This window comes from Cebus imitator, unplaced genomic scaffold (genome assembly GCF_001604975.1).
Source record: "Cebus imitator isolate Cc_AM_T3 unplaced genomic scaffold, Cebus_imitator-1.0 Scaffold318, whole genome shotgun sequence".
NCBI lineage: Eukaryota > Metazoa > Chordata > Mammalia > Primates > Cebidae > Cebus > Cebus imitator.
Genome location: NW_016107633.1, coordinates 2688 through 13306, shown reverse-complemented (window position 1 = coordinate 13306; position 10619 = coordinate 2688). Strand labels below are relative to the sequence as shown.

The 10619-nt window shown below is 61.4% G+C and overlaps 1 protein-coding gene across 1 annotated transcript in view; it reads left to right on the top strand.

Moving 5' to 3' along the window:
- The window catches only part of ARHGAP33 (Rho GTPase activating protein 33), a 13563-nt gene extending 3320 nt beyond the window's left edge, over positions 1–10243 (top strand). The window contains exons 8-24 of the mRNA XM_017504075.2: positions 507–629; positions 720–797; positions 881–947; positions 1042–1101; positions 1198–1350; positions 1431–1533; positions 2278–2422; positions 2497–2579; positions 2663–2770; positions 4335–4480; positions 5142–5295; positions 5385–5530; positions 5604–5678; positions 6597–6693; positions 7865–8427; positions 8536–8927; positions 9064–10243. Of these exons, the coding sequence (XP_017359564.2) occupies positions 507–629; positions 720–797; positions 881–947; positions 1042–1101; positions 1198–1350; positions 1431–1533; positions 2278–2422; positions 2497–2579; positions 2663–2770; positions 4335–4480; positions 5142–5295; positions 5385–5530; positions 5604–5678; positions 6597–6693; positions 7865–8427; positions 8536–8927; positions 9064–9852 (3282 nt within the window). The 3' untranslated portion in view covers positions 9853–10243. The remainder of the gene's footprint in view (positions 1–506; positions 630–719; positions 798–880; positions 948–1041; positions 1102–1197; positions 1351–1430; positions 1534–2277; positions 2423–2496; positions 2580–2662; positions 2771–4334; positions 4481–5141; positions 5296–5384; positions 5531–5603; positions 5679–6596; positions 6694–7864; positions 8428–8535; positions 8928–9063) is intronic.
- Positions 10244–10619: the final 376 nt, after the last annotated feature.

Genomic DNA, 10619 nt, shown 5'->3' with positions numbered 1-10619 from the left:
TACCTCAGCCTCCGCAGTAGCTGGGACCACAGGTGCATACCACCACACCTGACTAATTTTTGTATTTTTTGTAGAGACAGTTTTGCTATGTTGCCCAGGCTGGTCTCAAACTCCTGGACTCAAGCAATTCTCCAGCCTCAGCCTCCCAAAGTGCTGGGATTACAGGTGTGTGCCACCACGCCCAGCACAGAGTTTTTAGATGGTATCCATGCAGTATCTGCTGTGGAGGATGAAGGTGCAGAGGTGGATGGGGAAGCTTTGGGTGGGAGAATCCTGGGATATGTGAGGGAAATAAAGGGGTTTGTCTTAGAGGTTTCCCCACCCCCAAAGGGTGCCAAGGCTGCACCCCTACAAACAGGAATTTAGGTGTTTGACCAATAGCTCTGAGTGACAGGAGGTCTTAGGTGGGGGACAGGCAGTGGCCTCACTGGGCGCGGAGCAGCCTGGTATGCCTGTACTAACACCATCTTCTGACCTCTCCTTGCCACATCCTGCCTCCATTTCAGCTGGACAATCACGGCCGGCGACTGCTCCTCAGTGAGGAGGCGTCGCTCAATATCCCTGCAGTGGCAGCCGCCCACGTGATCAAACGGTACACGGCCCAGGCACCAGATGAGCTGTCCTTTGAGGTGAGGCTGTGGTTCGGAAGCAGACTCCAGCTGGGCTCCCCATGCCCCCTGCTCCTTCTGACCCTTCTCCTCCCATCCGCTCACTCCCAGGTGGGAGACATTGTCTCCGTGATCGACATGCCGCCCACGGAGGATCGCAGCTGGTGGCGGGGCAAGCGAGGCTTCCAGGTGAGCCCCATTGGGTGTGGACAGGTGGGGCTAGGGCACCTGCCAACTGGGGTGTTGTAGCCACTGACCCTGACGTTCCTCAGGTTGGGTTCTTCCCCAGTGAATGTGTGGAACTCTTCACAGAGCGACCAGGTCCAGGCTTGAAGGCTGGTAAGTGCCATGGACGGATGGGAGGGGTGGGGAGGGTGGGGGCTGCTTCGTCCTTTGCCTCTTCGTCTCTTCCACCCCGTTGTTCACCCTGCAGATGCCGATGGCACCCCATGTGGCATCCCGGCTCCCCAGGGTATCTCGCCTCTGACCTCAGGTACTAGAAATAGGCAGTCAGATCCCTGCCCCTGCCCCGCCAGGCCCCTGGCCGTGCTGACCCCACGTGGCCTGCCTTTGCCCTTTGCCCCCACAGCTGTGCCTCGGCCTCGTGGAAAGCTGGCCGGCCTGCTCCGCACCTTCATGCGCTCCCGCCCTTCTCGGCAGCGGCTGCGGCAGCGGGGAATCCTGCGGCAGAGGGTGTTTGGCTGTGACCTTGGCGAGCACCTCAGCAACTCAGGCCAGGACGGTGAGGCCCAGGCCCACCTACCCACCCACCTGTCACGCCAGGGCTGCGGCCCACCCAGCCCTGACCCTGCTTTCTCCCAGTGCCCCAGGTGCTGCGCTGCTGCTCCGAGTTCATTGAGGCCCATGGGGTGGTGGATGGGATCTACCGGCTCTCAGGCGTGTCTTCCAACATCCAGAGGCTGCGGTGAGGGCCTAGAGGAGGGGAGGGCCAGGCCATACAGAGGGAGCAGCAGGGCAAAGGGAACAGCGACAGGAGGCCACTGCCAAGGAGTCCCCCTGCCAGCGCGCTGGGATTTCGCCTCAGGGTTTTGGCTTTTACTCTGAGTGAATGGGGAACTGCTGGGACTGCCTCAGGGTTTTGGCTTTTACTCTGAGTGAAGGGGGAACTGCAGGAGGCTCCAAGCCAGGGCGTGGTGTAGACGGGGGGAGGAGCCAGGCAAGAGCTTGGCCTGCAGGAAGCGGAGAGGGGAGTGCTTGAAGCCTGCAGAGACTGAGAGCGGAGGACGAGAGGGGAGTCCCAGAGGGAGGCAGGAGGTAGCAGTGGGTGGGAGATTTTACCACAGGCAGTGGGGCCCTACCAGAGAATTGGGAGCAGCGGGGTGCTAGGATTTTGTCCACATTTTCCAGTGCTCTCTTATGGCCAGGAGAATGGCAGCTGCATGGTAGGAGCTGCTCACACTTTGGAGTCAGACAGTCCCAGGTAGCTGTGGGCTGAGGTGCCTCTGCCTGAGCCTCAGCATCCTCCTCTGCCACACAGGCTTGTTGGGGAGTTCAGTAAGGTTCTGCCTCTAAAAAGCCCAGTGTAGGACCTGGGGAAGACGGTTCTATCCACCTGTGGGCACTTGCGAGTAGGGGCAGGGGGAGCACGGCCAGGTGAGCAAGCCCCCTCTGACCTGGATCTTCCTCCTCCTTGATGCGGTGGTCTCAGGCATGAGTTTGACAGCGAGAGGATCCCGGAGCTGTCTGGCCCTGCCTTCCTGCAGGACATCCACAGCGTGTCCTCCCTCTGCAAGCTCTACTTCCGAGAGCTGCCGAATCCCCTGCTTACCTACCAGCTCTACGGAAAGTTCAGTGTGAGTAAGGGAGCTGGCGGGACGGAGGGGCCGGGACGCCTCTGGCTCAGACCTCATCACGCCCACCATCTCAGGAGGCCATGTCAGTGCCTGGGGAGGAGGAGCGTCTGGTGCGGGTCCACGACGTCATCCAGCAGCTGCCCCCACCGCATTACAGGTAAACCAGGAGGGGCAGGGCGGGACTCGGTGGGGTTCCAAGGGGGTTGAGGCTCAGGTGTCCCCCTCTGCTTTCACCCCCAGGACCCTGGAGTACCTGCTGAGGCACCTGGCCCGCATGGCAAGACACAGTGCCAACACCAGCATGCATGCCCGCAACCTGGCCATTGTCTGGGCACCCAACCTGCTACGGTGAGCTGTCTGCTCGCCTGCCTGCCCCTCAGCTCCCTCCCAGGGCAGGCCTCACGTCTCTCCCAAAAACCACCCCAGGAACCTGCCCAGCTTTTCTCTTTTTCGTTCGTTTGATACATATCTATCAAATACCTCCCATGAACCCCGCCCTGTCCCCAGCACTGGGGACACAGCACTGAGCACGGCCCTGTCCTTCTGGGACTCATGTTCTCGTGGAGGAGATGGAGCATGAACATCAACAGGAAAAACACAGAATACAGTCTGATGTGATGAGCGCCAGGAGAGAGGAGGGACGGCCGGCGTGCAGGGTCAGGGAAGAGTAAGGATTTTAGCAAGAGTGGCAGGGGAGGCTTCGGCAGCTCATCTATGGCCAGCAGCAGAGTAAGCCGGGAGGACTTGATGATGACTGAGACAGGCATGATCTCTGTCCTGCAGGAGCTCACATTTTCCTGGGGGCATAGATACGTAAACAAGTAAAACAGGTGGCATGTCAGGGCTGGCATAAGATATAGGAAGAAAAATAAAGGTCTGGGCTACAGAGGAGGGGGTGAACAGCTTTGAATAAAGTGGGTGAGAAAGACTGCATTAAGAAGGCACCATTGGTTGGGCGTGGCAGCTCACACCTGTAATCCTAGCACTTTGGAAGGCCAAGCTCGGCGGATTGCCTGAGCACAGGCGTTCAAGACCAGCCTGTGCAACATGGCGAAACCCCGTCTCTACTAGAAATACAGGTGCATGCCACTAGAGGCACGAGAATCGCTTGGACCTGAGAGGTGGAAGTTGCAGCGAGCGAGATGGTGCCATTGCACTGCAGCCTGGGCGACAGAACGAGATTCTGTCTCAAAAAAAAAAAAAAAGGAACCATTTGAGTTAAGACCTGCAGAGGATGAGGGAGGGCCCCAGGTGCACATCTGGGGAGCGCCAGGCTGAGAGAATGGCAGGTGCAGACGTCTGGGCCTGTGCCAGTGCCTGGTGCGATGGAGGAGCCACAGGGAGGCTGGTGTGGCTGGAGCTGAATGAGTGAGGGGCTGAGGGAGAGGAAATGATGAGGTCAGAGATGTGACAGGAACCAGATAGAGGGGTGATTCAGATCATGGGTCACAGTGAGGACTTTGCCTTTCTCCAGGGTCAGGTGCAGCCAGGGCAGGGCTCTGAGCCAGGCAGGTCCTAACAGGACTCAGGTGGTCCCAGGCTCCATCTGGCTGCAGGTGGGAACATACTTTGGGGCAGGGTTGGGAGCAGGAGGCAAGGAGAAGGCTCTGGGACGTCCAGGCTGGAGGCTGGGCCAGGCGAGGGGCAGTGGAGGGAGTGACAGACTGAGGGAGTTAAAGAGGGGGGCTCCAAGATATTTGTCCTGAGCCACAGGAAGAACTGCAGGGACTGAGAAGGGGAAGGCAGGAGGGGGTGGATCTGGGGGAAGGCTGAGAGCCCAGCTAGGCGTGATCAGTTTGAGAAGGTCAGAGGTGTTAATAGACAGTCACTGCCTCCCCTGGCTTCCCAAATTGCCCTGCCAGAACCTGCCAGCTGGGCTCAAGGCACCCAACCTCCCTCCTGCTCCTCCCAGGTCCATGGAGCTGGAGTCGGTGGGGATGGGTGGTGCGGCAGCCTTCCGGGAAGTTAGAGTGCAGTCGGTGGTGGTGGAGTTTCTGCTCACCCACGTGGACGTCCTGTTCAGCGACACCTTCACCTCTGCAGGCCTCGACCCTGCAGGTATGCTTTCCCACCCCCTGAGGACCTGGCTGCTGCCTCCCACGGTCAGGGCTGCAGGGGAGGGCAGGTGGGCTCCCAGTCCCATCCCTACCCTACTGAAGCTGGGCCTCCTTCCCGGCTCCCTGAGGACCCCGCGCCCCGGCCTCTCCCTCCCCGCGCCCCCCTCCTTCTCATTTCAGCTCCTCCGCTCAGGATTCCCACCTCTTGGCCCGGACGCCGCTCTTTCTTCATCCCTTGTAGCTCCTGGGGGCGCTTGGGGCCATGGGTCCGCCAGGGAGGAGGTGGGAGGTCCCCAGACTTGACCCCGCCCAGGCCCCACCCAGACACCCCACCCTGCCCCGGACCCACCCAGACTCCCCGCCCTGCCCCGGACCCCAGCCCAGTCAGGACTCAGCACGTCGGAGGGCCCTCTGGCCCGAGGTAACTGAAGCCAGAGCCGCTGCCCTCGCTGGCTGCTGGGAGCTGCCTCCTCATCAGCTCGTCCTGCTCCACCCTCCTCCCACCTGCCTGCTGCCCCCGCCCACTCCTGCCTGTTCCGTCCCGCCTTGCCAGCCCGGGTGGGCACGCTGCGGGGCCGGGGGCTTGGGCTGTGGCGCTTGGCTTTGCCTGTGGCATTAGGTGGCCTCAGGGCTGACAGCTCCTCCCTTTCCACACTCCCCAGGCCGCTGCCTGCTCCCCAGGCCCAAGTCCCTTGCGGGCAGCTGCCCTTCCACCCGCCTGCTGACACTGGAAGAAGCCCAGGCACGCACCCAGGGCCGGCTGGGGACACCCACGGAGCCCACAACTCCCAAGGCCCCAGCCTCACCTGTGGAAAGGTGAGTGGGATGCCGGATTCTAGGGGTGGCAAGGGGTAGGTGGAGGCCTGATTCCTCAGATGGCCTCCCATTTCTCCTCCAAACCGCAGGAGGAAAGGGGAGAGAGGGGAGAAACAGCGGAAGCCAGGGGGCAGCAGCTGGAAGACATTCTTTGCACTGGGCCGGGGCCCCAGTGTCCCTCGAAAGAAGCCCCTGCCTTGGCTAGGGGGCACCCGTGCCCCACCACAGCCTTCAGGTGAGAGGCTGGGCCATGGGCTGGTGGGCATTGGGAGTCGCTGGAGTGCCTCCTACCTCTCCCTCTCCTGCAGGTGGCAGACCCGACACCGTCACACTGAGATCTGCCAAGAGCGAGGAGTCTCTGTCATCGCAGGCCAGCGGGGCTGGTGAGCAAGGCGGGGCGAGTGGGGGTGCGACCTGTGCCCAAGTGGAGCCGGGAGGACATGGGGCCCTGGTTTGGCCTCCAGATTTTGTACTTCATGTTTTGGGGTCCTGGGGCTTTTAAAAAATTTAACCCGGTCTTTATGTACAATGAGTTGGATACAGTATCACTTTTGGTTCATTACACGCTGAACTTAACTTACTCATTGTTCCATGATGGGCCCTTTAAAAGTCTTTATTATTCCTGCTTAACATTTTTAAATAATATTATGGACATCCATGAACCCACCAGGCAAAACTAGAGCAGCCTGTTCCTTCTTCCCTTTGAGGTTCCCCCCACCAGAGGCATCCTCTCCATTCCAAGGCCACCATGCCCTTGCTTTCCGGGTTTGATTACACACTGCTCATTCAGTTTGAGTCATTTTGGAAACTTTATTTAAAGAGCGTTGTAATGAAAGGGGCATCACCCTGCATGGGGAGCTTGGCTTTTTCCCCCATCGCTACCTGGAAGTCCACAGTGCCGCTGGGTTCTGCCCTCTGGCCTCTTTGGGGGCTGCTTATCCACCACACCCAGCTATGGTTCAGGGGGCTCTTCTGAGCCAGTGCGCCGTCCTCGTGTCCTCGTACTCCTGGGGTACTGCTCTCTACATATCCAGGAGCAGAGGCGCTGTCCTGCCGGCTCGTCAGCCACGTGTGAGTCTGTCTCGTGCTTACAGCGTGTGGGGTGGCCACAGGGCCTTTGTGCGTGGGGCCAAAAGTGTCCTCTTCATGGTCTCCTTCGCCATGAAACTGAACAGTTCTTCCTGGCTTCGCAGCCACTGTGGCCCTTTCTGGGGAGGTGCCTCTTTATGTCCTTTGCCCAGCTTTCTGTGGGGCTGTGCACCCTATTCTAAGCAATGGTCTCACTGACTCCACCCCTCCAGGCCTCCAGAGGCTGCACAGGCTGCGGCGACCCCACTCCAGCAGCGACGCTTTCCCTGTGGGCCCAGCACCTGCCGGTTCCTGCGAGAGCCTGTCTTCGTCCTCCTCAGAGTCCTCCGAGTCTTCCTCTTCATCCTCCGAGTCCTCAGCAGCAGGGCTGGGGGCACTCTCTGGGTCCCCCTCGCACCGTACCTCAGCCTGGCTAGATGATGGTGATGAGCTGGACTTCAGCCCACCACGCTGCCTGGAGGGACTCCGGGGGCTGGACTTTGATCCATTAACCTTCCGCTGCAGCAGCCCTACCCCAGGGGATCCTGCACCTCCAGCAAGCCCAGCACCCCCCGCCCCTGCCTCTGCCTTCCCACCCAGGGTGGCCCCCCAGGCCATCTCACCTCGAGGGACCACCAGCCCCGCTTCACCTGCTGCACTGGACATCTCTGAACCATTGGCTGTATCAGTGCCACCCGCTGTCCTAGAATTGCTAGGGGCTGGAGGAGCACCTGCCTCAGCCACCACAACACCAGCTCTCAGCCCCAACCGGACCCTGCGCCCACATCTCATCCCCCTGCTGCTGCGTGGAGCTGAGGCCCCACTGACTGACACCTGCCAGCAGGAGTCGTGCAGCAAGCTCCGGGGAGCCCAGGGCCCGCTNGAACACACTGCTCATTCAGTTTGAGTCATTTTGGAAACTTTATTTAAAGAGCGTTGTAATGAAAGGGGCATCACCCTGCATGGGGAGCTTGGCTTTTTCCCCCATCGCTACCTGGAAGTCCACAGTGCCGCTGGGTTCTGCCCTCTGGCCTCTTTGGGGGCTGCTTATCCACCACACCCAGCTATGGTTCAGGGGGCTCTTCTGAGCCAGTGCGCCGTCCTCGTGTCCTCGTACTCCTGGGGTACTGCTCTCTACATATCCAGGAGCAGAGGCGCTGTCCTGCCGGCTCGTCAGCCACGTGTGAGTCTGTCTCGTGCTTACAGCGTGTGGGGTGGCCACAGGGCCTTTGTGCGTGGGGCCAAAAGTGTCCTCTTCATGGTCTCCTTCGCCATGAAACTGAACAGTTCTTCCTGGCTTCGCAGCCACTGTGGCCCTTTCTGGGGAGGTGCCTCTTTATGTCCTTTGCCCAGCTTTCTGTGGGGCTGTGCACCCTATTCTAAGCAATGGTCTCACTGACTCCACCCCTCCAGGCCTCCAGAGGCTGCACAGGCTGCGGCGACCCCACTCCAGCAGCGACGCTTTCCCTGTGGGCCCAGCACCTGCCGGTTCCTGCGAGAGCCTGTCTTCGTCCTCCTCAGAGTCCTCCGAGTCTTCCTCTTCATCCTCCGAGTCCTCAGCAGCAGGGCTGGGGGCACTCTCTGGGTCCCCCTCGCACCGTACCTCAGCCTGGCTAGATGATGGTGATGAGCTGGACTTCAGCCCACCACGCTGCCTGGAGGGACTCCGGGGGCTGGACTTTGATCCATTAACCTTCCGCTGCAGCAGCCCTACCCCAGGGGATCCTGCACCTCCAGCAAGCCCAGCACCCCCCGCCCCTGCCTCTGCCTTCCCACCCAGGGTGGCCCCCCAGGCCATCTCACCTCGAGGGACCACCAGCCCCGCTTCAACTGCTGCACTGGACATCTCTGAACCATTGGCTGTATCAGTGCCACCCGCTGTCCTAGAATTGCTAGGGGCTGGAGGAGCACCTGCCTCAGCCACCACAACACCAGCTCTCAGCCCCAACCGGACCCTGCGCCCACATCTCATCCCCCTGCTGCTGCGTGGAGCTGAGGCCCCACTGACTGACACCTGCCAGCAGGAGTCGTGCAGCAAGCTCCGGGGAGCCCAGGGCCCGCTCGGTGAGTCCTGCTCAGCCTTCCCACCCCTGCCCTGCCTGTCCTCACTGACGCTGAGGGCCCGGACCCGGCTGAACCCCTCTCAACCCCTCTCTTCCTTCCTTGATATAGGTCCTGATACAGAGTCACCATTGCCACCCCCTCCCTTGTCTCTTCTGCGACCTGGGGGTGCCCCACCCCCGCCCCCCAAGAACCCAGCACGCCTCATGGCTCTGGCCCTGGCTGAGCGGGCTCAGCAGGTAGCCGAGCAACAGAGCCAGCAGGAGTGCGGGGGCACCCCGCCTGCTGCCCAATCCCCCTTCCTCCGCTCGCTGTCTCTGGAGGTGGGCGGGGAGCCACCAGGGACCTCAGGGAGTGTACCAGCCCCCACCTCCCTAGCCCACCCGGGTGCCTGGGTGCCAGGACCCCCACCCTACTTACCAAGGCAACAAAGTGATGGGAGCCTGCTGAGGAGCCAGCGGCCCATGGGGACCTCAAGGAGGGGAATCCGAGGCCCCACACAGGTCAGTGCCCAGCTCGGAGCAGGGGGAGGGAGCAGGTGGAGGGAGCAGGGGGAGGGAGCAGGTGGAGGGAGCCGGTGGAGGGGGCAGGGATGCGCCAGAGGCAGCAGCCCAGTCCCCATGTTCTGTCCCCTCACAGGTTCCTGCCCCCGGCTTCTTCTCCCCAGCCCCCAGGGAGTGCCTGCCACCCTTCCTTGGGGTCCCCAAGCCAGGCTTGTACCCTCTGGGCCCCCCATCCTTCCAGCCCAGTTCCCCAGCCCCAGTCTGGAGGAGCTCCCTGGGGCCCCCTGCACGCCTCGACAGGGGAGAGAACCCGTACTATGAGATCGGGGCAGGTGAGGGGTTCCCCTATTCTGGTCCCGCCTGCTCCTGGAGTCCCTTTCGCTCCATGCCCCCTGACAGGCTCAATGCCTCCTACGGCATGCTGGGCCAATCGCCCCCACTCCACAGGTCCCCCGACTTCCTGCTCAGCTACCCACCCGCCCCCTCCTGCTTTCCCCCCGACCACCTTGGCTACTCAGCCCCCCAGCACACTGCCCGGCCCCCGACCCAGCCCGAGCCCCTGTACGTCAACCTAGCCCTAGGGCCCAGGGGTCCCTCACCTGCCTCTTCCTCCTCCTCTTCCCCTCCTCCTGCCCACCCCCGAAGCCGTTCAGATCCCGGTCCCCCAGTTCCCCGCCTTCCCCAGAAACAACGGGCACCCTGGGGCCCCCGAACCCCTCACAGGGTGCCCAGTCCCTGGGGCCCCCCTGAGCCTCTCCTGCTCTACAGGGCAGCCCCACCGGCCTACGGGACGGGGGGTGAGCTCCACCGAGGGTCCTTGTACAGAAATGGAGGACAAAGAGGGGAGGGGGCTGGACCCCCACCCCCCTACCCCACTCCCAGCTGGTCCCTCCACTCTGAGGGCCAGACCCGAAGCTACTGCTGAGCGCCAGCTGGGAGGGGCCGTCCTTGCTTCCCTTCATCCTCGCTGGATCTTGGCCCAGACAAATCCCTTGTTTTGTATTTTCTTGAGCCCTGACCCCTACCCCAGGTTTCTAACTTTCTAACTTGTTTCTGATGTGGGTTTCTAACCTGTAATCCCAGCTTCCCTATCCTGGGCTGAAGGGTCTGCCCACCCCCCACCTCCCTCCATCCTGGGGGTCCTCGCACAAATCTGGGGAGGGGGCGCTAGGCTGACCCCATCCTCCTCTCCCTCCAGGAGCCCCCAGCATGTCCTCACCTGTGCATGGGGGTGGAGGGACAGTTCCTGCCCTTCTCTCCCCACATGCCCCACTAAACCATCTGACAACATTAACGAATAAAATGGTGAAAATGTGGCTGCTGGTGTCGTGCTGGGGCCAAACTCAGTGAGTGAAGAGGGACGGAGGAGGTGCTCTATCATTCTATTTCCTTTTGGGGAGGCACCATGGTGGGAGTTACTCCTGGGAAGCTCTGAGAGGCGGTATCTCAGAGAGGGAACCATGGGTACCCTGGGAGTCTGGGTCAGGAGTGGGGCTCAGGCTGGGCTTTTCTCCGAGCTGACATCCTTTTTGCAGCTCTGCCATGATCTCCTCCAGCAGGTCCATCCTGGGGAGCAGGGAGGCAAGGGTAGACCGAGGGTTACCTCAGGGATAAAGAAGGGCCTCGGGGTCCTCCCATGCAAGGTCTCAGGTCTCACTTCTGCAGGCTGGGGAAAAGACCTCCTCCAGTCAG